Below are 25,525 nucleotides of genomic sequence, written 5' to 3'. Positions count from 1 at the left end.
AGTTGAAAACAGCAGGTCTGGGACAGGTAGGGGTTCCATAACCGCAGGCAGAACAGTTGAAACTGGAATAGCAGCAAGGCCAGGCGGACTGGGGACAGCAAGGAGTCACCACGGCCGGTAGTCCCGACGTATGGTCCTAGGGCTCAGGTCTCTCAGTTGGCTTTTCATAGCCGATCATTAAGAGTTGAAAACAGCAGGTCTGGGACAGGTAGGGGTTTCGTAACCGCAGGCAGAACAGTTGAAACTGGAATAGCAGCAAGGCCAGGCGGACTGGGAAGCAGAAGATCTGAAGTTCCTCCTAAATTATATACAGTGCATTTGAAAAGTATTCAGACACCTTGACTTTTTCCACATTTTGTTACGTTACAGCCTTATTCTAAAATTGATTAAATTGTTTTTTTCCCCCCCCCTCATCAATCTACGTACAATACCCCATAATGACAAAGCAAAAAAATAGATTATCTGAAATTTTAGCAAATTACAATTTATTTAAAAAAACTGAAATATCACATTTACTTAAGTATTCAGACGCTTTACTCAGTACTTTGTTGAAGCACCTTTGGCAGCGATTACAGCCTCAAGTCTTCTTGGGTATGACGCTGTATATGTATATATATATATATATATATATATATACAGTGAGGGAAAAAAGTATTTGATCCCCTGCTGATTTTGTACGTTTGCCCACTGACAAAGAAATGATCAGTCTATAATTTTAATGGTAGGTTTATTTGAACAGTGAGAGACAGAATAACAACAAAAAAATCCAGAAAAACGCATGTCAAAAATATTATAAATTGATTTGCATTTTAATGAGGGAAATAAGTATTTGACCCCTCTGCAAAATATGACTTAGTACTTGGTGGCAAAACCCTTGTTGGCAATCACAGTGGTCAGACGTTTCTTGTAGTTGGCCACCAGGTTTGCACACATCTCAGGAGGGATTTTGTCCCACTCCTCTTTGCAGATCTTCTCCAAGTCATTAAGGTTTCGAGCCTGACGTTTGGCAACTCGAACCTTCAGCTCCCTCCACAGATTTTCTATGGGATTAAGGTCTGGAGACTGGCTAGGCCACTCCAGGACCTTAATGTGCTTCTTCTTGAGCCACTCCTTTGTTGCCTTGGCCGTGTGTTTTGGGTCATTGTCATGCTGGAATACCCATCCACAACCCATTTTCAATGCCCTGGCTGAGGGAAGGAGGTTCTCACCCAAGATTTGACGGTACATGGCCCTGTCCATGGTCCCTTTGATGCGGTGAAGTTGTCCTGTCCCCTTAGCAGAAAAACACCCCCAAAGCATAATGTTTCCACCTCCATGTTTGACAGTGGGGATGGTGTTCTTGGGGTCATAGGCAGCATTCCTCCTCCTCCAAACACGGCGAGTTGAGTTGATGCCAAAGAGCTCGATTTTGGTCTCATCTGACCACAACACTTTCACCCAGTTCTCCTCTGAATCATTCAGATGTTCATTGGCAAACTTCAGACGGGCCTGTATATGTGCTTTCTTGAGCAGGGGGACCTTGCGGGCGCTGCAGGATTTCAGTCCTTCACGGCGTAGTGTGTTACCAATTGTTTTCTTGGTGACTATGGTCCCAGCTGCCTTGAGATCATTGACAAGATCCTCCCGTGTAGTTCTGGGCTGATTCCTCACCGTTCTCATGATCATTGCAACTCCACGAGGTGAGAACTTGCATGGAGCCCCAGGCCGAGGGACATTGACAGTTCTTTTGTGTTTCTTCCATTTGCGAATAATCGCACCAACTGTTGTCACCTTCTCACCAAGCTGCTTGGCGATGGTCTTGTAGCCCATTCCAGCCTTGTGTAGGTCTACAGTATTGTCCCTGACATCCTTGGAGAGCTCTTTGGTCTTGGCCATTGTAGAGAGTTTGGAATCTGATTGATTGATTGCTTCTGTGGACAGGTGTCTTTTATACAGGTAACAAGCTGAGATTAGGAGCACTCCCATTAAGAGTGTGCTCCTAATCTCAACTCGTTACCTGTATAAAAGACACCTGGGAGCCAGAAATCTTTCTGATTGAGAGGGGGTCAAATACTTATTTCCCTCATTAAAATGCAAATCAATGTATAACATTTTTGACATGTGTTTTTCTGGATTTTTTTGGTTGTTATTCTGTCTCTCACTGTTCAAATAAACCTACCATTAAAATTATAGACTGATCATTTCTTTGTCAGTGGGCAAACGTACAAAATCAGCAGGGGATCAAATACTTTTTCCCCTCACTGTATATATATATATATACATATATATTATTCTACAAAGTAGAAAATTGTCAAAATAAAGAAAAACCCTTGAATGAGTAGGTGTTCTAAAACTTTTGAACGGTAGTGTATGTATATACAGTGGGGAAAAAAAGTATTTAGTCAGCCACCAATTGTGCAAGTTCTCCCACTTATAAAGATGAGAGAGGCCTGTAATTTTCATCATAGGTACACGTCTACTCTAATTGTAGGATTTTTAATGAATTTATTTGCAAATTATGGTGGAAAATAAGTATTTGGTCAATAACAAAAGTTTCTCAATACTTTGTTATATACCCTTTGTTGGCAATGACACAGGTCAAACGTTTTCTGTAAGTCTTCAAGGTTTTCACACACTGTTGCTGGTATTTTGGCCCATTCCTCCATGCAGATCTCCTCTAGAGCAGTGATATTTTGGGGCTGTCGCTGGGCAACACGGACTTTCAACTCCCTCCAAAGATTTTCTATGGGGTTGAGATCTGGAGACTGGCTAGGCCACTCCAGGACCTTGAAATGCTTCTTACGAAGCCACTCCTTCGTTGCCCGGGCGGTGTGTTTGGGATCATTGTCATGCTGAAAGACCCAGCCACGTTTCATCTTCAATGCCCTTGCTGATGGAAGGAGGTTTTCACTCAAAATCTCACGATACATGTCCCCATTCATTCTTTCCTTTACACGGATCAGACGTCCTGGTCCCTTTGCAGAAAAACAGCCCCAAAGCATGATGTTTCCACCCCCATGCTTCACAGTAGGTATGGTGTTCTTTGGATGCAACTCAGCATCCTTTGTCCTCCAAACACGACGAGTTGAGTTTTTACCAAAAAGTTCTATTTTGGTTTCATCTGACCATATGACATTCTCCAATCCTCTTCTGGATCATCCAAATGCACTCTAGCAAACTTCAGACGGGCCTGGACATGTACTGGTTTAAGCAGGGGGACACGTCTGCCACTGCAGGATTTGAGTCCCTGACGGCGTAGTGTTACTGATGGTAGGCTTTGTTACTTTGGTCCCAGGTCTCTGCAGGTCATTCACTAGGTCCCCCCGTATGGTTCTGGGACTTTTGCTCACTGTTCTTGTGATCATTTTGACCCCACGGTGTGAGATCTTGCGTGGAGCCCCAGATCGAGGGAGATTATCAGTGGTCTTGTATGTCTTCCATTTCCTAATAATTGCTCCCACAGTTGATTTCTTCAAACCAAGCTGCTTACCTATTGCAGATTCAGTCTTCCCAGCCTGGTGCAGGTCTACAATTTTGTTTCTGGTGTCCTTTGACAGCTCTTTGGTCTTGGCCATAGTGGAGTTTGGAGTGTGACTGTTTGAGGTTGTGGACAGGTGTCTTTTATACTGATAACAAGTTCAAACAGGTGCCATTAATACAGGTAACGAGTGGAGGACAGATGAGCCTCTTAAAGAAGAAGTTACAGGTCTGTGAGAGCCAGAAATCTTGCTTGTTTGTAGGTGACCAAATACTTATTTTCCTCCATAATTTGCAAATAAATTCATTAAAAATCCTACAATGTGATTTTCTGAAAAAAAAATCTCAATTTGTCTGTCATAGTTGACGTGTACCTATGATGAAGATTACAGGCCTCTCTCATCTTTTTAAGTGGGAGAACTTGCACAATTGGTGGCTGACTAAATACTTTTTTTCCCCACTGTATATATATATATAATACATGTTTTATGTATTTTTATTTATTTGTACATTTATTTGATTAGGGAGTCATACTGAGACCAAGGCCTCTTTTACAGATGAGCCCTAAATTACAGATATTACAGAAAATACACACATCAAAATATAAATACAACATGCAAGCAGAAATAAAGAAAAACAAGGTCATAAAAAACAAACACATTCATTTGTAATAAGGTCCTCAATCAGCTTTCTGAATTGCCTTAGAGGCACCACAACATCACATTTAAGAAGGTTTTGAAGATTGTTCCACAAATAAGGTGCAAGAAAACTAAAAGCTGATTTACCTAACTCAGTATAGACCAAAGGAATTTCCATAGTTAGCCATCCCTGAGACTGGGTGTGGTAACTCATATGTCTAAAGTTTAGTAATGATGTTAGGTACAGTGGGACTTTTTGTAAAAGGGCTTTATAAATTTAAACATAGCAATGTATCAACTTACGTGACATCAAAGAGGGCCAACCAACTTTCTGGTAGAGAATTCAGTTATGAGTTCTAAAATTGTCGCCCATAGTAAAGCGCAGTGCACTATAATAAACTGCATCTAATGGCTTTAAAGAAGCGATGAGAAATGAGAAATGGAGAATCACACACACGCTCACACGCACGCACGCACACACACATACATACACACACAGTACTAACAACAGAACCAGTCCTGGGTGTGTGTTTTACGCGGACAGTGAGTAAATACCATAGAATTAGGAATTAGAATACTAGAATGTACATGAACCATCTTATGATGGGATAAAGGTCAGTCATTTTGGTCAGGGAGTTGGTCAACCATGGTTTGCCAGTGCTGTGATAAGATATTGTGTAAAATAATGCATTTGAAGAATTTATTTGCACTGTATGTTGATTAGCTAGCTAGCCAGCCAGTTTTAGAGGAATTATTCCAATAATATTTCAATTTAACTGCCAATATGCCAGCATTCCATTCAAACAATGCACTCAATCCACAGCCATACACCACACCAATCAGTTGATGATAGGACTTACACAAGTTGTAAATGCAACAAGTACTGATATTGTATCATATAATAGCACTCACAGCTTTACAAGAAAACAAAAAAAATGAGACATTTATGGTCTGTTTACATATATTTTAGAAGCTATTTAGACAGAAAATTGGTATAAAACTGGTATAAACTGTCTTTATGACAATATTTTATGTTGACAGTAATTCTATTACACTATGTCTGATATATCACATGGCTTACTTTGATTTTCCTGTGTAAGTAAAATCAGGATTATTGGGGGGAACAGAGGGTGATTTCTGTTGAATTGGAATGCCCTCTGTGTTTCCTAACCCAAGATAAAACACACACACATGTTTTCACAGGGGTCCTTTTCTCTATGACAGGAGACCAGGTTGGGGTTGGATCTCTAGAGAGATAGATAGAAAGTTGGATGATGCGCTGGTGAATTAACATAATATTTGTGGTGTGTGTGTGTGCGCTCTTTGTCTGTATCCATTCCCCCCCCCCCTCTATCCCTCTCTTTCTTGTGGTCTCTTGATTTCTACTCCCTCACGCTCTCTCTCACTCTCGTTGTGTGTGTTCTCTCCTCCACAGCTCTGCTGACCTGCCGTCCAGATGAGTTCCAGTGTGGTGATGGGTCCTGTGTCCATGGTACCAAGCAGTGCAACAGGGTGCACGACTGTCCTGACTTCAGTGATGAGGCCGGCTGTATCAACGGTGGGTAGACCCTGCCTTCTCTGCTGCCCTTTATCTCCTCTCCTAGCTATTGCATTATGTCCATATAGTTGACATATGTTCCAATAATCCAAAATACATTTTCCTTAGTTTCCTCCCATCTTTTTTCCACTTATTGCTATACTCACTGGGTTTTCACACAAAGGGAAGGCATTTATGGGTACATTGGGACACACTACTGCTGTAGCTTTCTTTCTTCATATCCTTACTACATTCTCCTATCCAGCTCTGTGGGCATTTAAAAGAATATTGGGACACAGAACTGTTTCTTTATACCTTTGGTGAAGTAAATCTAGATTTTGTTGCCATGTGTCTATGGTAACACATTCTTATTTGAGAGCTACGGTCTTTGTCTTGTCTATCTATGCCGGAGAAAACTCAAGGTCAAACTAATGCTAACTGGGATTTATTTAGGAGCCGTTGTTGTAAGATGTAGTCAGTGATCAACCTGAAATCCATAACACACTGCTACACAGTTTCACACAATGTTTGGTGTGTGTGTATGTGGGTGTGTGTGTGTGTGCTTGAATAGTGGTGTAACTCCAGCCATGCAGACACAGTAGAATAGTGGTGTAACTCCAGCCATGCAGACACAGTAGAATAGTGGTGTAACTCCAGCCATGCAGATAGACAGTAGAATAGTGGTGTAACTCCAGCCATGCAGACAGACAGTAGAATAGTGGTGTAACTCCAGCCATGCAGACACAGTAGAATAGTGGTGTAACTCCAGCCATGCAGATAGACAGTAGAATAGTGGTGTAACTCCAGCCATGCAGACAGACAGTAGAATAGTGGTGTAACTCCAGCCATGCAGACAGACAGTAGAATAGTGGTGTAACTCCAGCCATGCAGACACAGTAGAATAGTGGTGTAACTCCAGCCATGCAGACAGACAGTAGAATGGTGGTGTAACTCCAGCCATGCAGACACAGTAGAATAGTGGTGTAACTCCAGCCATGCAGACAGACAGTAGAATAGTGGTGTAACTCCAGCCATGCAGACAGACAGTAGAATAGTGGTGTAACTCCAGCCATGCAGATAGACAGTAGAATAGTGGTGTAACTCCAGCCATGCAGACAGACAGTAGAATAGTGGTGTAACTCCAGCCATGCAGACAGACAGTAGAATAGTGGTGTAACTCCAGCCATGCAGACAGACAGTAGAATAGTGGTGTAACTCCAGCCATGCAGACAGACAGTAGAATAGTGGTGTAACTCCAGCCATGCAGACAGACAGTAGAATAGTGGTGTAACTCCAGCCATGCAAGCAGACAGTAGAATAGTGGTGTAACTCCAGCCATGCAGACAGACAGTAGAATAGTGGTGTAACTCCAGCCATGCAGGCAGACAGTAGAATAGTGGTGTAACTCCAGCCATGCAGACAGACAGTAGAATAGTGGTGTAACTCCAGCCATGCAGACAGACAGTAGAATAGTGGTGTAACTCCAGCCATGCAGACAGACAGTAGAATAGTGGTGTAACTCCAGCCATGCAGACAGACAGTAGAATAGTGGTGTAACTCCAGCCATGCAGACAGACAGTAGAATAGTGGTGTAACTCCAGCCATGCAGACAGACAGTAGAATAGTGGTGTAACTCCAGCCATGCAGACAGACAGTAGAATAGTGGTGTAACTCCAGCCATGCAGACAGACAGTAGAATAGTGGTGTAACTCCAGCCATGCAGACAGACAGTAGAATAGTGGTGTAACTCCAGCCATGCAGACAGACAGTAGAATAGTGGTGTAACTCCAGCCATGCAGACAGACAGTAGAATAGTGGTGTAACTCCAGCCATGCAGACAGACAGTAGAATAGTGGTGTAACTCCAGCCATGCAGACAGACAGTAGAATAGTGGTGTAACTCCAGCCATGCAGACAGACAGTAGAATAGTGGTGTAACTCCAGCCATGCAGACAGACAGTAGAATAGTGGTGTAACTCCAGCCATGCAGACACAGTAGAATAGTGGTGTAACTCCAGCCATGCAGACAGACAGTAGTATAGTGTTTTTAACGCCATCAATGCGATACACAGAGACAGTAGCAGTGTGTGAAGGTACATGACTGTAGAGTCCTGGAAAACAGCCAGGAGATCACATTACAGAGTGGAGTACCAGCAGGATGTATTACAGTACAGTGTACCAGCAGGATGTATTACAGTACAGTGTACCAGCAGGATGTATTACAGTACAGTGTACCAGCAGGATGTATTACAGTACAGTGTACCAGCAGGATGTATTACAGTACAGTGTACCAGCAGGATGTATTACAGTACAGTGTACCAGCAGGATGTATTACAGTACAGTGTACCAGCAGGATGTATTACAGTACAGTGTACCAGCAGGATGTATTACAGTACAGTGTACCAGCAGGATGTATTACAGTACAGTGTACCAGCGGGATGTATTACAGTACAGTGTACCAGCGGGATGTATTACAGTACAGTGTACCAGCGGGATGTATTACAGTACTGTGTACCAGCGGGATGTATTACAGTACTGTGTACCAGCGGGATGTATTACAGTACAGTGTACCAGCGGGATGTATTACAGTACAGTGTACCAGCGGGATGTATTACAGTACAGTGTACCAGCGGGATGTATTACAGTACAGTGTACCAGCGGGATGTATTACAGTACAGTGTACCAGCGGGATGTATTACAGTACAGTGTACCAGCGGGATGTATTACAGTAAAGTGTACCAGCGGGATGTATTACAGTACAGTGTACCAGCGGGATGTATTACAGTACAGTGTACCAGCGGGATGTATTACAGTACAGTGTACCAGCGGGATGTATTACAGTACAGTGTACCAGCGGGATGTATTACAGTACAGTGTACCAGCGGGATGTATTACAGTACAGTGTACCAGCGGGATGTATTACAGTACAGTGTACCAGCGGGATGTATTACAGTACAGTGTACCAGCGGGATGTATTACAGTACAGTGTACCAGCGGGATGTATTACAGTACAGTGTACCAGCGGGATGTATTACAGTACAGTGTACCAGCGGGATGTATTACAGTACAGTGTACCAGCGGGATGTATTACAGTACAGTGTACCAGCGGGATGTATTACAGTACAGTGTACCAGCGGGATGTATTACAGTACAGTGTACCAGCGGGATGTATTACAGTACAGTGTACCAGCGGGATGTATTACAGTACAGTGTACCTGCAGGATGTATTACAGTACAGTGTACCAGCGGGATGTATTACAGTACAGTGTACCAGCGGGATGTATTACAGTACAGTGTACCAGCGGGATGTATTACAGTACAGTGTACCAGCGGGATATATTACAGTACAGTGTACCAGCGGGATGTATTACAGTACAGTGTACCAGCAGGATGTATTACAGTACAGTGTACCAGCGGGATGTATTACAGTACAGTGTACCAGCAGGATGTATTACAGTACAGTGTACCAGCGGGATGTATTACAGTACAGTGTACCAGCGGGATGTATTACAGTACAGTGTACCAGCGGGATGTATTACAGTACAGTGTACCAGCGGGATGTATTACAGTACAGTGTACCAGCGGGATGTATTACAGTACAGTGTACCAGCGGGATGTATTACAGTACAGTGTACCAGCGGGATGTATTACAGTACAGTGTACCAGCGGGATGTATTACAGTACAGTGTACCAGCGGGATGTATTACAGTACAGTGTACCAGCGGGATGTATTACAGTACAGTGTACCAGCGGGATGTATTACAGTACAGTGTACCAGCGGGATGTATTACAGTACAGTGTACCAGCGGGATGTATTACAGTACAGTGTACCAGCGGGATGTATTACAGTACAGTGTACCAGCGGGATGTATTACAGTACAGTGTACCAGCGGGATGTATTACAGTACAGTGTACCAGCGGGATGTATTACAGTACAGTGTACCAGCGGGATGTATTACAGTACAGTGTACCAGCGGGATGTATTACAGTACAGTGTACCAGCGGGATGTATTACAGTACAGTGTACCTGCAGGATGTATTACAGTACAGTGTACCAGCGGGATGTATTACAGTACAGTGTACCAGCGGGATGTATTACAGTACAGTGTACCAGCGGGATGTATTACAGTACAGTGTACCAGCGGGATGTATTACAGTACAGTGTACCAGCAGGATGTATTACAGTACATTACACCTCTCCTATGCTATTATTACACTAACACCTTCTCTACTGCAGGGACAGACAGACAGACAGACAGACAGACAGACAGGGTGCTAAGCTACCAAAGTTGTATCATTGTTACTTATTGCCCACAAGCTAATAATACTGGACGGAAGTGTCTGGGAACCAGAGAGCTTGTTTGATGCTATCTGGCCAGAGGAATCAGAGTAGTAGTGACATGCATTGGAAATCAAACACTTGTTGTAAGCTTTTGCAAGGTAATGATCAGTGTATTTTTCTACCCTTTTCCAGCCACTAAGTGTGATGGCCCCAGGAAGTTTATGTGCAAGAACGGACAGTGTATCGACAGCAGCAAGGTGTGTGATGCCGTCAAAGACTGCAAGGACTGGTCAGACGAACCCATGAAGGAGTGTGGTGAGACACACACAAACACACATGCATGCATGCATACACATACAAACGCATACATACACTGTACACTGATAAATGTACACACATGCATACATACACACACACACACTTATTAACATCCACTTGACATGCAAATGGTCACTGTGCTAGTAATCAGAGCTTCATTTCATCAATGGAGAGTAAATCAGTACAACTCTCAGCGCTCTCGTTCCCATCAAAGACCAACTCTTCCCTCGAGTGTGTTCACGGCTAGGAAACGTGCTCTGACTACACTACCCATAAGGCACCATATGGATTAGCTTCCCACCATAGATAATTGCAACTTAGAGCTCTTTAGTCATGGACCTCACAGTGGAATGCTCTGGAACCTCTACCTTTGTGTTCCTGATAGGTCAACAGTATGTCAACATTCAGATCAGCTCCAGCACTGGCAACCAACCACTGCTTTCATCTTTCTTATCTTTTGTAATGATGAAATAGAGTGACATGACATCTATTTGGTGTGCTGTACATTAACATCTGTGACATTATATCTTTGCTTTGCCGTACATGTTATGCATATATTCTGTTAGAATTGTATCAATGTAGAAATATAACATGGGCTTTTGTACTACTGAAACCATGTAAGTGAACATGTACTGTTCGTTAATATGGAAGATAAATGACCAGCTTGTGGTTGTACAGCATCCTCCAGCCTCCCTCTCTTCCTATCAGGCATGACTGTACCTGTAGCCTTGTTTAATCTGCTATGTAAACTCATAATGAAGTGTCTGCTGTCAACACCACTCTATCTGCTAGGATTATGAGCGGAAGGGAGGAAGGAGTGGGATAAAGGGATGCAAGGAAGGATGGAGACTGGTAGAGAGAAGGAGGAGGGGAGGGGGGTAAGGAGAGGATAGATACTGAAAGGGGAACAGAAGGAGAGAGAGGGAAGGTAAGGAGGAGGGATGGATAAAGGGATAAGAGGAGGAAAGAGGAGGAGGAGAAGGGATGGATGGATAGTGGGATGGATAGGGGGATAAGGGGAGGAAGGAGAGGGATATGGGGAGGAGGAGGGATGGATAGAGGGATGGATAAGGGGAGGAAGGAGAGGGATATGGGGAGCAGGAGGGATGGATAAGGGGATAAGGGGAGGAAGGAGGGGGATATGGGGAGGAGGAGGGATGGATAGAGGGATGGATAAGGGGAGGAAGGAGAGGGATATGGTGAGGAGGAGGGATGGATAGAGGGATGGATAAGGGGAGGAAGGAGAGGGATATGGTGAGGAGGAGGGATGGATAGTGGGATGGATAGAGGGATAAGGGGAGGAAGGAGAGGGATATGGGGAGGAGGAGGGATGGATAGAGGGATGGATAAGGGGAGGAAGGAGGGGGATATGGGGAGGAGGAGGGATGATAGAGGGATGGATAGGGGGATAAGGGGAGGAAGGAGGGGGATATGGGGAGGAGGAGGGATGGATAGGGGGATAAGGGGAGGAAGGAGAGGGATATGGGGAGGAGGAGGGATGATAGAGGGATGGATAAGGGGAGGAAGGAGGGGGATATGGTGAGGAGGAGGGATGGATAGAGGGATGGATAGGGGGATAAGGGGAGGAAGGAGAGGGATATGGGGAGGAGGAGGGATGGATAGAGGGATGGATAGGGGGATAAGGGGAGGAAGGAGAGGGATATGGGGAGGAGGAGGGATGGATGGAGGGATAAGTGGAGGAAGGAGAGGGATATGGGGAGGAGGAGGAGGAGGGATGGATAGGGGGATAAGGGAAGGAGAGCTGCTCCTTTGAGGAAATCAAATTAGACGGGGCACCTGACGCATAGCCGCCCCCTCTTGAGCCCCAGTACATTTTGGACTGGTTCCAGGTGTGTAATAGCTACATATTCCCCTAGAGCCTCCCCAGGCGCACACACACACACACACACACACACACACACACACACACACACACACACACACACACCAATATCTTGGTTGTTTTATTGATGTTTAACTCCCTTTCACCCCCCCCCCCTCTCTCTCTCTCTCTCTCTCTCTCTCTCTCTCCCTCTCTCTCTCTAGGTGTGAATGAGTGTGCAGACAAAAATGGAGGCTGCTCTCACATCTGCAGAAACAGGAGGATCGGTTATGAGTGTGACTGTCCCTCTGGATACCAACTAATGGACAAGAAGACCTGTGAAGGTAGAGTACCAGACAACCTGTCCCTCTCAGACAAGACCTGTGAAGGTACAGGACCAGAAAACCTGTCCCTCTCAGACAAGACCTGTGAAGGTACAGGACCAGACAACCTGTCCCTCTCAGACAAGACCTGTGAAGGTACAGGACCAGACAATCTAAAACCTTACTTCAATACACCAAAATGGCTCTCATTCACTTTCAGGGATTCCGTTAGCCAGTAATAGCCAGCTTTTGGCCGATAAAAAAATAGAAAAGCCCGATAATTAAAATTGCCGCTGGCCAATTGTCCAGGAGAAGAAGAAAAAATCCCATTAAGAAATAATGCTTTTAGCCTCTTCATTGATGGAAATTCCAGTTGATGGAAATACATTTGACTGGTCATGCTTATCAGTCTGTAGGTTAATTTGCATAATTTCGTGGAATTAAATTGGTGCGTGTGTACAGTATATTCGTTATGTATCTTATTTATCACACACACAGCAAACAGATACAGAGCCTTTGAGAGGAAAATCTGTCAGAAAGCGTGAGAGCTGCTCCTACTGCATCTCAAACTGTAAACGCAGACGACGGAAGACAGGCTTCATCAGCACGTCACACACCACTCTGCAATGAGCTGGAGGCAGTGTGCATTTTCAAAACGGAATTGTTTGAAACCTGAAAATTTTACTACATATGACGCATGTCTTACCTTGCTTCAAAGTAGCCTAACCAAAATCAGACCATATCCGTGGAGGCAATTATTTGATATAAACTTTCTTTCATTGTCCTGTAGCCAAAGGCACAATCCTAGTCATATTAGCAACCCATGCTAGTTGTTACATATTAGATCTCCCCTCTTTCTAAATTACGAACAGATACAGTGTCTTCGGAAAGTATTCAGACCCCTTGACTTTTTCCACATTTTGTTAGGTTACAGCCTTATTCTAAAATTGATTTAAATGTTTTTTTTCCTCATCCATCTACACACAATACCCCATAATGACAAAGCAAAAACAGGATTTTATCAAGTTTGGCAAATTTATTAAAAATAAAAAACTGAAATATCACATTTATATAAGTATTCAGACCCTTTACTCAGTCCTTTATTGAAGCACCTTTGGCAGCGATTACAGCCTTGAGTCTTCTTGGTTATGATGCTACAAGCTTGGCACACCTGTATTTGGTGAGTTTCTCCCATTCTTCTCTGCAGATCCTCTCAAGCTCTGTCAAGTTCGATGGGGACCGTTGCTGCACAGCTATTTTCAGGTCTCTTCAGAGATGTTAAATGGGGTTCAAGTCCGGGCTCTGGCTGGGCCACTCAAGGACATTCAGAGACTTGTCCCAAACCCACTCCTGCGTTGTCTTGGCTGTGTGCTTAGGGTCATTGTCCTTTTGGAAGGTGAACCTTTGCCCCAGTCTGAGGTCCTGAGCGGTTTTCATTAAGGATCTCTCTGTACTTTGTTCCGTTCATCTTTGCCTCGATCCTGACTAGTCTCCCAGTCCCTGCAGCTGAAAAACATCCCCACAGCATGGTGCTGCCAACACCATGCTTCACCGTAGGGATGGTGCCAGGTTTCCTCCAGAAGTGAAGCTTGGTATTCAGGCCTAAGAGTTCAATCTTGGATTCATCAGACCAGACAATCGGGATCTTGGTCACCTCCCTGACCAAGGCCCTTCTCCCCCGATTGCTCAGTTTGGCCGGGCGGCCAGCTCTATGAAGAGTCTTGGTGGTTCCAAACATTTAGGAATGATGGAGACCACTGGGTTCTTGGGGACCTTCAATGCTGCAGATATTTTTTGGTACCCTTCCCCAGATCTGTGCCTCGACACAATCCTGTCTCGGAGCTCTATGGACAATTCCTTCGACCTCATGGCTTGGTTTTTGCTCTGACATGCACTGTCAACTGTGGGACCTTATATAGACAGGTGTGTGCCTTACCAAATCATTTCCAATCAATTGAATTTACCACAGGTGGACTCCAATCAAGTTGTAGAAACATCTCAAGGATGATCAATGGAAACAGGATACACCTGAGCTCAATTTCGAGTCTCATAGCAAAGGGTGTGAATACTTAAGTAAATAAGGTAGTTCTGTTTTTAATTTTTCTATTTCCCCCAACCCCCCCCCCCCCCCCCCAAAAAAAAAAATCTAAAAACCTGTTTTCGCTTTGTCATTATGGGGTATTGTGTGTAGATTGCTGAGGATTTTTATTTATTTAATCCATTTTAGAATAAGGCTGTAACATAACAAATGTGGAAAAATTCAAGGGGTCTGAATACTTTCCGAAGGCACTGTATTTTCATCTCTGTCACATGAAACCGCTCGCATTTGCAGAGTGTTTTCCCGCTAATTGCATTATGGAACGAACATTCGCGCACAGCCTACTGCCTTATGTGCATTGCTGCGCTTATAATGTATATAATAACAGTTTATCAACATTTTAAAGCTAAACGTTCTGATCTGTTGCATCTTAACGTTTAGTTTTTTTGTAGCCTACTGGTTGGATGCATTTGGGATTTATCGTTCAAAAACTGTCCCAGAGTGTTAAGAATAGGCCATTTTTTTCTCGACAAGCTGAACAATAGAATAGGTCAACTTTTCTACCTTGGGGGATAGTAGATTGACATAGGCTAGTGATTTTACTGTTCGTTACTCATCTTGTTGACTGAGGAAAAGTAAATGTGGACAGTTATTCTAACATCTTCAAAGTGTGCATCAGAATTCGGGAAGAAGGGCCGCACATCATTGCATCCTCGACTTGCATGTTCTGTTAATATGAATTACCATAATCTAAATGTGATTTCTGTCATTCTGAGCACCGTGGGTGGACGCTTTAATCAGGTTACGCACCCAATGCATATGGGTCTGGTAAATTGCTCAAATGTGCGGTAAATTAAAATGCAGCCGGTCAAATGTCCGGGAGCCACATTTTCCTAATGGAAACCCTGTTCCCTTTAGCCATTACATCATGACCAACGATTGCTCTGTCTGAAAATTGCTCTCTCAATCTCTTACACGTTCCCTTCTCTTCTCGTACTCTCTCTTTCCAAACAGTACTTACATATATCTCTACCTACCGCCCATCCCCTTGGTCTCCTGTCTGTGTGGAGACAGTGTGTCCTGTGTTATTGATGTATTTCTAATGTCTCTCCCCAGACATAGATGAGTGTGAGAATCCCAACTCATGCAGCCAGATCTGCATCAACTACAAAGGAGACTACAAGTGTGAATGTTACGAGGGCTATGAGATGGACCCCAGCACCAAGACCTGCAAGGCCGTGGGTAAGAGAGGCATCCCATTATGTCCCTGGCAACCACAGAAGAGACATAGACACACACAAACACAGATATATACACACACACATACATGCATGCATGCACACACACACCGCAACCCAGCAACATCACAGTCTATTCTCAGCCCATCCGATATGAATGGAGGTTCTTTGTATGCAGGACTAGCACGGCACAGCAATCTGCGGTCGGTAAGGCAAATATTTGCTTTCTGCTTCTCAGGTAATGAAAATAAAAACATTCCCCCCTTGCCTGTCAGGGCGCTGTAGGACACAGCCAGGTATTGTCCCTCTCCGTGCCCCCACGGTAAACACTCCAGGCTGGGCATGAATATAAATAATGTCCCTGGTCTTAACTTCGGGGCCTGGGACTGATCTTTGACTGTGTAGAGAAAGACAGTATTTTTGATTAGCATCATCATTCTTAGGTTAGATCATTACAGGGCAAACTGATGCGGTAATGAGGGGGCTTAAGCAGCAATTGGCTCGGCTTTGCTCTAAGTGGCGTGAAAAACGACATTGATTACCTTCCATCTGAGAAGGCACATCTTTGTTACTGTTAGAGAGAGCATACACACTGTCAGAAAGCTGGGGCGTTTATTATTAGAGCGGAGGGGAGGGGGGGTGTGTGTGCATTCGTGCTTGCTTGTGTTGGTGTTAATAGAATAGCTCCTTGGTTATTGAAGTGAAGTGATGGAGAGTTGCGTTCTGTTGGGCGCATCCATCCGTATTGTTGATTGCAGCCTATGCAGCACAGAGAGACAGGGACATATTATTATTATTATTATTATTATTATTTATGCAGTGGTTTATTTATTCTGAAGCTTGGGAAGGAGGTAGAAATGCAGAGGCGCCTGCTATGTGATGCTGAGGTAATATGGATTTAATGAACCTCCACACTCACAGACACACACATCAACAGACACACAACCTCGTACATTCTCAACGACGCACACACTCATACCAATTTACAGACAACACACGAACACACACACACATTCCACTGCGGTAGATTGGTTAGGTTCACTCTCCTGCTCGACAACAGGAGCTGACAGCTGAAGCGATGATGTCGTTAAGCAGATCACACTGAGCTGTAAAACCTAAGGCTTTATTTGTGATGTTCAGCGAACGCGATACCATTATTACCCTTCATCCAATCACACACACAGATTAGAGGGCATGGGCCATTATGCTACTTTTTACTGCTCACTGACGATGTCTGAATATCGTCTTAACTTGGAAAGCCCTTGGAGGCTGGATGGAGAAAGCGTTATAAGAATACTCATTTGATATACTTTCTGAAGTGTTTTACTAGTTTTAATTGTAGCTACCACGCATAATGATTTAGACAGCAGTCTCCCATATGGTTCTCTAGTTACTATGAACAGTGTAGAAGGTCATTAAAACCACAACTCCCAGGTTGGTGGCATCATGTTACGTTCATCGCTATAATCCAAAAGTATGTAATTTACCATACAATGGAGCAAGTTGATTCCCACAAGTCATTGAATGTTTTATTTTGTTCACCCTGGGTGCAATATCACTCACTAACAGTTAATGACTAACTGATTGGCTCTCACAATTTTTCCTTTGTGCATACATGCATTTGTGTGTGTTTGTGTCCGTGTCTGCAATTATACTGCAGCATTCTCTGCAAACATGTAAATATATACTTACTCAGTCTATTCTCATAAAACACTGAGGTGTGCAGTTTTGCTCTCCTCTTTGTCCTTCTCTTTGTCCTTCTCTTTATCCTCCTCTGTGTCCTCCTCTATACTCCTCTATACTCCTCTTTGTCCTCCTCTATACTCCTCTTTGTCCTCCTCTATACTCCTCTTTGTCCTCCTCTATACTCCTCTTTCGTCCTCCTCTTTGTCCTCCTCTATACTCCTCTTTTTCTTCCTCTTTGTCCTCCTCTATACTCCTCTTTGTCTTCCTCGATACTCCTCTTTAACCTCCTCTTTGTCCTCCTTTATACTCCTCTTTGTCCTCCTCTATACTCATCTTTGTCCTCCCCTTTGTCCTCCTCCTTGTCCTCCTCTATACGCCTCTTTGTCCTCCTCTATACTCCTCTTTGTCCTCCTCTATAATCCACTTTGTCCTCCTCTTTGTCCTCCTCTTTGTCCTCATCTATACTCCTCTTTCCCCTCCTCTTTTAACCTCCTCTTTGTCCTCCTCTTTGTCCTCCTCTTTGTTCTCCTCTTTGTCCTCCTCTATACTCCTCTTTGTCCTCCTCTTTGTCCTCCTCTATACTCATCTTTATCCTCCTCTTTGTCCTCCTCTATACTCCTCTTTGCTCTCCTATTTGTCCTTCTCTTTATCCTCCTCTGTGTCCTCCTCTATACTCCTCTTTGTCCTACTCTATACTCCTCTTTGTCCTCCTCTATACTCCTCTTTGTCCTCCTTTATACTCTTTGTCCTTATCTATATTTTTGTTTTATTTTTTTATTTCACCTTTATTTAACCAGGTAAGCCAGTTGAGAACACGTTCTCATTTACAACTGCGACCTGGCCAAGATAAAGCAAAGCAGTGTGATAAAAACAACAACACAGAGTTACATATGGGGTAAAAAAAAACAAAGTAAAAAATACAACAGAAAATATATATACTCCTCTTTGTCCTCCTCTATACTCCTCTTTGTCCTCCTCTTTGTCCTCCTCTTTGTCCTCCTCTATACTCCTCTTTGTCCTCCTCTATACTCCTCTTTGACCTCCTCTTTGTCCTCCTCTATACTCCTCTTTGCTCTCCTCTTTGTCCTTCTCTTTATCCTCCTCTGTGTCCTCCTCTATACTCCTCTATACTCCTCTTTGTCCTCCTCTATACTCCTCTTTGTCCTCCTTTATACTCCTCTTTGTCCTTATCTATACTCCTCTTAGTCCTCCTCTATACTCCGCTTTGTCCTCCTCTATACTCCTCTTTGTCCTCCTCTATACTCCTCTTTGCCCTCCTCTTTGTCCTCCTCTAGACTCCTCTTTTTCCTCCTCTTTGTCCTCCTCTATACTCCTCTTTGTCCTCCTCTATACTCCTCTTTTGTCCTCCTCTGTGTCCTCCTCTATACTCCTCTATACTCCTCTTTGTCCTCCTCTATACTCCTCTTTGTCCTCCTCTATACTCCTCTTTGTCCTCCTCTATAATCATATTTGTCCTCCTCTTTGTCCTCATCTATACTCCTCTTTGTCCTCCTCTTTGTCCACCTCTTTGTCCACCTCTTTGTCCTCCTCTATACTCATCTTTGTCTTCCTCTTTGTCCTCCTCTATACTCCTCTTTGTCCTCCTATTTGTCCTCCTCTATACTCCTCTTTTTCCTCCTATTTGTCCTCCTCTTTGTCCTCCTCTATACTCCTCTTTGTCCTCCTCTTTGTCCTCCTCTATATTCCTCTTTGTCCTCCTCTTTGTCCTCATCTATACTCCTCTTTGTCCTCCTCTATACTTCTCCTTGTCTTCCTCTTTGTCCTCCTCTATACTCCTCTTTACCTCCTCTTTGTCCTCCTCTATACTCCTCTTTGTCATCCTCTTTGTCCTCCTCTATACTCCACTCTTTCCCTCTCCTTGCCTATCTGTCTGCATCTCTGTGTTTTACTCCTCAGTCCACCTTTTTACTGTCGCTCCCTCAATCTCACTATGCACCCTTTTCTCCCTTTAGGGTATCTCCCTCCCTCCCTCTATATAAATATATAACAGTTCCCAGTCTCCTTCCCAGCATTTGTTAAAAGACAGGCAGCAATGTAATCCAGCTCTGTCTGTTGTGGCAGTGCCTCTGCTCAGCTCAGCTCCTGTCTGTCATAGTGAGTCTAGGGCAGAGTCTAGGGCAGAGTCTAGGGCAGAGTCTAGGGCAGAGGCTAGGGCAGCCATAGACATCACAAAACTAGGGATGGATTGGTTCAAACATTCAGCGCTCTCTGAAGTCCTAGCCTGACATGGATCTAATGGAATATACATGTAAACTGTATATTTTTGCCTGTATTAGATGGAGTTTCAGAATGACATGGTAACTTTGGTCTTGTGGATTTAGTAGAGAATAGAAAGAGTGGAGTTTCTTCATGAGGATGACAACTCAGAATATTCATATTTTCACATTTACAGTCTGTGTTTAATACGTTTTTTTTCCATAATTGTAACTAACTGTTTCTGTACGTCAGATCGATTCCTCAGGCCTGGCTGCATATCTGTCCAGCTTTATCATTTTCAAAGCTTATCTTAATTGGCTGACAGTGCAGGGCTAAAATATGGCAGATTTAAGGGGGGCTGGGGACTGTGTTGACAGAGGCAGTAGGACATCTCTCTCTCTCAATTCAATTTCAATTTAAAGGGCTTTATTGGCATGGGAAACATATGTTTACGTTGCCAAAGCAAGTGAAATGGATAAACAAAAGTGAAATAAACAATAAAAAGTGAACAGTAAATATTACTCACACAAGTACCAAAATAATAGAGACATTTCAAATGTCATATTATGTCTATATAATCAGTGTTGTAGCAATGTGCAAATAGTTAAAGTACAAAAGGGAAAATAAATAAACATAAATATGGGTTGTATTTACAATGGTGTTTGTTCTTCACTGGTTGCCCTTTTCTTGTGGCAACAGGTCACAAAACTTGCTGCTGTGATGGCACACTGTGGAATTTCACCCAATAGATATGGGAGTTGATCAAATTGGATTTGTTTTCGAATTCTTTGTGGTTCTGTGTAATCTGAGGGAAATATGTTTCTCTAATATGGTCTTACATTTGGTAGGAGGTTAGGAAGTGCAGCTCAGTTTCCACCTCATTTTTTGGGCAGTGTGCACATAGCCTGTCTTCTCTTAAGAGCCAGGTCTGCCTACGGTGGCCTTTCTCAATAGCAAGGCTATGCTCACTGAGTCTGTACATAGTCAAAGCTTTCCTTAATTTTGGGTCAGTCACAGTGGTCAGGTATTCTGCCACTGTGTACTGTCTGTTTAGTGCCAAATAGCATTCTAGTTTGCGCTGTTTTTCTGTTGATTCTTTCCAATGTGTTAAGTAATTATCTTTTTGTTTTCTCATGATTTGGTTGGGTCTAATTGTGTTGCTGTCCTGGGGCTCTGTGGGGTCTGTTTGTGAACAGAGCCCCAGGACCAGCTTGCTTAGGGGACTCTTCTCCAGGTTCATCTCTCTGTAGGTGATGGCTTTGTTATGAAGGTTTGGGAATCGCTTCCTTTTAGGTGGTTGTAGAATTTAACGTCTCTTTTCTGGATTTTGATCATTAGCGGGTATCGGCCTAATTCTGCTCTGCATGCACTATTTGGTGTTTTACATTGTACAAAGAGGATATTTTTGCAGAATTCTGCATGCAGAGTCTCAATTTGGTGTTTGTACCATTTTGTAAATGATTGGTTGGTGAGCAGACCCCAGACCTCACAACCATAAAGGGAAATACATTCTATAACAGATTCAAGTATTTTTAGCCAGATCCTAATCGGTATGTCAAATTTGATGTTCCTTTTGATTGCATAGAAGGCCCTTCTTGCCTTGTCTCTCAGATTGTTCACAGCTTTGTGGAAGTTACCTGTGGCGCTGATGTTTAGGCTGAGGTATGTATAGTTTTTTTGTGTGCTCTAGGGCAATGGTGTCTAGATGGAATTTGTATTTGTGGTCCTGGCAACTGGACCTTTTTTGGAACACCATTGTTTTTGTCTTACTGAGATTTACTGTCAGGGCCCAGGTCTGACAGAATCTGTGCAGAAGATCTAGGTCCTGCTGTAGGCCCTCCTTGGTTGGGGACAGAAGCACCAGATCATCAGCAAACAGTAGACATTTGACTTCAGATTCTAGTAGGGTGAGGCCGGGTGCTGCAGACTGTTTTAGTGCCCTTGCCAATTTGTTGATATATATGTTGAAGAGGGTGGGGCTTAAGCTGCATCCATGTTTCACCCGGCGGCCCTGTGGAAAGAAATGTGTGTGTTTTTTGCCAATTTTAACCGCACACTTGTTGTTTGTGTACATGGATTTTATAATGTCGTATGTTTTTCCCCCAACACCACTTTCCATCAATTTGTATAGCCGACCCTCATGCCAAATTGAGTCAAAAGCTTTTTTGAAATCAACAAAGCATGAGAAGACTTTGCCTTTGTTTTGTTTTGATTGTTTGTCGATTAGGGTGTGCAGGGTGAACACGTGGTCTGTCGTACGGTAATTTGGTAAAAAGTCAATTTGACATTTGCTCAGCACATTGTTTTCACTGAGGAAATGTACAGATCTGCTGTTAAAGATAATGCAGAAGATTTTCTCAAGGTTGCTGTTGACACATATCCCACGGTAGTTATTGGGGTCAAATTTGTCTCCACTTTTGTGGATTGGGGTGATCAGTCATTGGTTCCAAATATTGGGGAAGATGTCATAGCTGAGGATGATGTTAAAGAGTTTAAGTATAGCCAATTGGAGTTTGTGGTCTGTATATTTTATCATTTCATGATCAGTGGCGGCTCCTGAAAAAATTCTCAGGGGGGGCAATTTTTCTGATGATTTAGGTGACCTACACACATTTTTAAAAAGATATGTCCAGCAACAACATGAAGACAGGGGCAGCATATAAGTCAATACCAGAAGCATTTATTGACTGATCTCAAAAGTGTTGGCTTACAAAAGCAAAATAAGTTATCACAGTAAAAATAATCAAGGGTGTTCTTTCACATTCCTCAACACTGCATAAACAATATGTATGGCTTTGTAAAAATGAACAACCATATTCTGGCCAATTGTATAGATTTGTAAATATGAACAACCATATTCTGGCCAATTGTATAGATTTGTAAAAATGAACATGAACAGATTTTTTATTTTTTTGAATGGCAGTACCTTTCAAACATGTCTGCTTGCAGTAAGGTAGCACTCACAAGGTGGCCAGAGAAAGAGAACCTTTCTTTGGTGTGATCCAGGATGGTGTTGCAGACCTCTTCAGACAGCCTCTGCTTCTCCTCTTCTCTCAAAGCTGTTCTGGGTCTTTTGGCTCCTGTTGCTTCTTGCAGCTGCTGTTGAGAGGAGTCCCTGAAGGCAAACAGACCAATGTGTTTGTTGGCTTTGTACAGTATTGTTGTCTATGTGATGCACAGGTATATGCAATGTATCCATGTATAGTACAAATACTTCAGTTCCACTTAAAATGGGCAGGGATGCATAAAGTCTTTAGTGTTTAAGTTAGCCTTTGTGTCTCACATAGCCTGGATGTTCAGCACAGTATACAGTGGTGCTCATAAGCTTATGATCCCATGCTAAAGTTGACTAAAAAGAGGAATAAAAAAGAAAATAAAATTGGTGTCCTTAAAGGTTGGATTTTCCAACTTTTTTAATGAAGTCATTAAGATCAATTTCCAAAAGATGATTTTTTTATTTTTTTATTCCTCTTTTTAGTCAGCTTTAGAATGTGTTCATACACTTATGAGCACCACTGTACAGTACACATAGTATATAAAATAAGATAGATTACACCACTGGCCATATATAATGAGAATAATGTAATTTCAAACACAAATGCAGTCTCCTTTCATGCATACATTTTCAAATAAAGCTCTGCTTTGAGAAAGATCGAATGATATTGTTTAATCTTTATCTTACCTTATGGCCTGCACACTGCTTGCGAAGCTGTCGAGGGCACGTTTGATAAAGACAGCATCGATGTCCTTCTTCTGTAGCTTCTGGTACGGTGGGCTGGTCAAAGGAACCCAATGAACCCGTCCGGATGGCTTCAAAACATTCTATGAGGTCGTCTCGATTCTCGTAGACAGTGTTCACGACTCTGCTGTTGCTAACCTCATCGTTGTGGCGGCGGACAGCTAGCCTGTATCCCTCATCCAGTTGAGTGGCAATATTCACTCTCCCCAAAGCAGACAATCTCAAACCGCTATCAATGTGGTTCTTTGACAGCTCATTTTTCTTAATCTTTTCTGAAAGATGGTGCATGTCGGTTACACCAGTCGCTGTCCAAGCGGTGCTGTCTGCGGTGCCGCCTTCAGGGTGAAAGAGTAGTTTCTTAGTTACGTTCATGGTTACGTTACGTTACGTATGACGAAAGCGCGTAAGTGCAAGCCCTCAGAAACCCATAGAGATTGTATTGAAAGCTCTGAAATTTGAAAAAAAAATATTTTACATTAGAGGCTATGAGAGACTTCTGGGCGATTTTCAACCTGACTGAAATCGCCCCAAAACGGGCGGGGACATTTGAAGCACGACTTTAGCCTGATTGGACATTTAGTGGCTGGCAGATCAAACGTCTAGATTAGAACACTGAACTACTGTTGCCGTGATATAATTGATTAGAAAAAAAATCCCTTCCTTTTCCCGTTTGGCAGTGCGTCGCCCATATCGCCCTATTGAACAGACCGCCCCTGTTCATGATATGATATGATGATATATATGATATAATATGCCATTTAGCAGACGCTTTTATCCAAAGCGACTTACAGTCATGCGTGCATACATTTTTGTGTATGGTTGGTCCCGGGGATCGAACCCACTACCTTGGCGTTACAAGCGCCGTGCTCTACCAGCTGAGCTACAGAGGACCATTTCATGTAGGATACCATCAACACCACAGGCCTTTTTAGGTTGGAGGGTTTGTATTTGGTCCTGTAGTTCATTCAATGTAATTGGAGAATCCAGTGGGTTTTGGTAGTGTTTAATAGCTGATTCTAAGATTTGTAATTGATCATGTATATATATATTTTTTATTTTTTATTTTAAAAAATTGCTGTTTGATCTTTGTTATAGAGCCAAAAAAAGTGGTCTATCCACACATCTCCATTTTGGATAGATAACTCTTTGTATTGTTTGTTTAGTGTGTTCCAATTTTCCCAGAAGTGGTTAGATTCTATGGATTACTCAATTACATTGAGCTGATTTCTGATCTGCTGTTCTTTCTTTTTCGTGCTGTTCCTTCTCTCTCTCTCTCTCTCTCTCTCTCTCTCTCTCTCTCTCTCTCTCTCTCTGTCTCTCGCTCGCTCTCTCTTCTCTCTCTTTCTCTGTCTCTCGGTCTCTCACTCTCAGTTGCTCTCGCTCTGTGTTTCTGTCTCTCTCTCTCTCTCGCTCTCTCTCTCCCTTCCCTAGTGGGAGAGCGGCTGAAATTGATGGGTACAAATCCAGCAGACAGGGAAAATGATTGAATCCTAACTCGCAGTGAAAATGAAAATATTTGCTCCCCGTGCAGTGGCCCGTAGCAGCCTGGGACTGAGAAACTAATCTAGGCGTGGCTGGTGGGTGTGTGCAAGTGTGTGTGTGTTTGTGTGTGTGTGTCTGCCGTGGTTCGATACATGGAGCCAACTCAGAACGCCCTGACCTGATGGGACAAGTGGCCCGGCTTTGTCTTGATTGTGTCCGAGATGAGGAGGGAGGGAGGGAGGGGGCGAGATAAGGCTCCATCCATCTCCCTAAGCTCATCACTCTACATCAGACCAGGGCCATTTTCAAACCCATTCACCCAGACCCTGGGCCAGCTAACACCTGGCTGCCTGTCATCTCCTCTCTCTCTCTGTCTCTCTCTCTCTCTCTCTCTCTCTCTCTCTCTCTCTCTCTCTCACTCACTCACTCTCTTTATCTTTCCAACTCATCCTTTCTCTCTCAATCACCATTTAGGCCAGGGAACAGAACAGAACAGAGCTACTTGAGATGGTGATTCTGTGAGGTTGAGAACTACTCATGGAGGGGTAATAAGAGAGATGGTCAAAGAGAAGAGAGAGGAGAGAGATTGCTGTGTGGCAATGAGTGAGAGGTCTACTCCACACTCTCCTTGTGAGCTATTCATGTACGGTACCAAGACGTGTGTGTGTGTGTGTGTGTGTGCGTGTGTGTGTGTGTGTGTGCGTGTGTGTGTGTGTGTGTGTGTGTGTGCGTGTGTGTGTGTGTGTGTGT

General features: G+C 43.4%; 1 protein-coding gene across 1 annotated transcript in view; it reads left to right on the top strand.

Annotated features, from left to right (window-relative positions):
• LOC311131091 (low-density lipoprotein receptor-related protein 8-like) overlaps nt 1–25,525 on the top strand; it is a gene marked incomplete at both ends in the record, with an annotated part of 260,174 nt that overhangs the window by 196,121 nt on the left and 38,528 nt on the right. The window contains 4 exons of the mRNA XM_084163905.1: nt 5,530–5,652; nt 10,105–10,227; nt 12,277–12,396; nt 15,530–15,655. Coding sequence (XP_084020031.1) covers nt 5,530–5,652; nt 10,105–10,227; nt 12,277–12,396; nt 15,530–15,655 — 492 coding nt within the window. The remainder of the gene's footprint in view (nt 1–5,529; nt 5,653–10,104; nt 10,228–12,276; nt 12,397–15,529; nt 15,656–25,525) is intronic.

The sequence above is a fragment of the Coregonus lavaretus genome (genome assembly GCF_964263955.1).
Source record: "Coregonus lavaretus genome assembly, chromosome: 6".
NCBI classification, from domain to species: domain Eukaryota; kingdom Metazoa; phylum Chordata; class Actinopteri; order Salmoniformes; family Salmonidae; genus Coregonus; species Coregonus lavaretus.
Note: the sequence above shows the minus strand (reverse complement) of the source record. Positions and strands in the feature narration are given on the sequence as shown.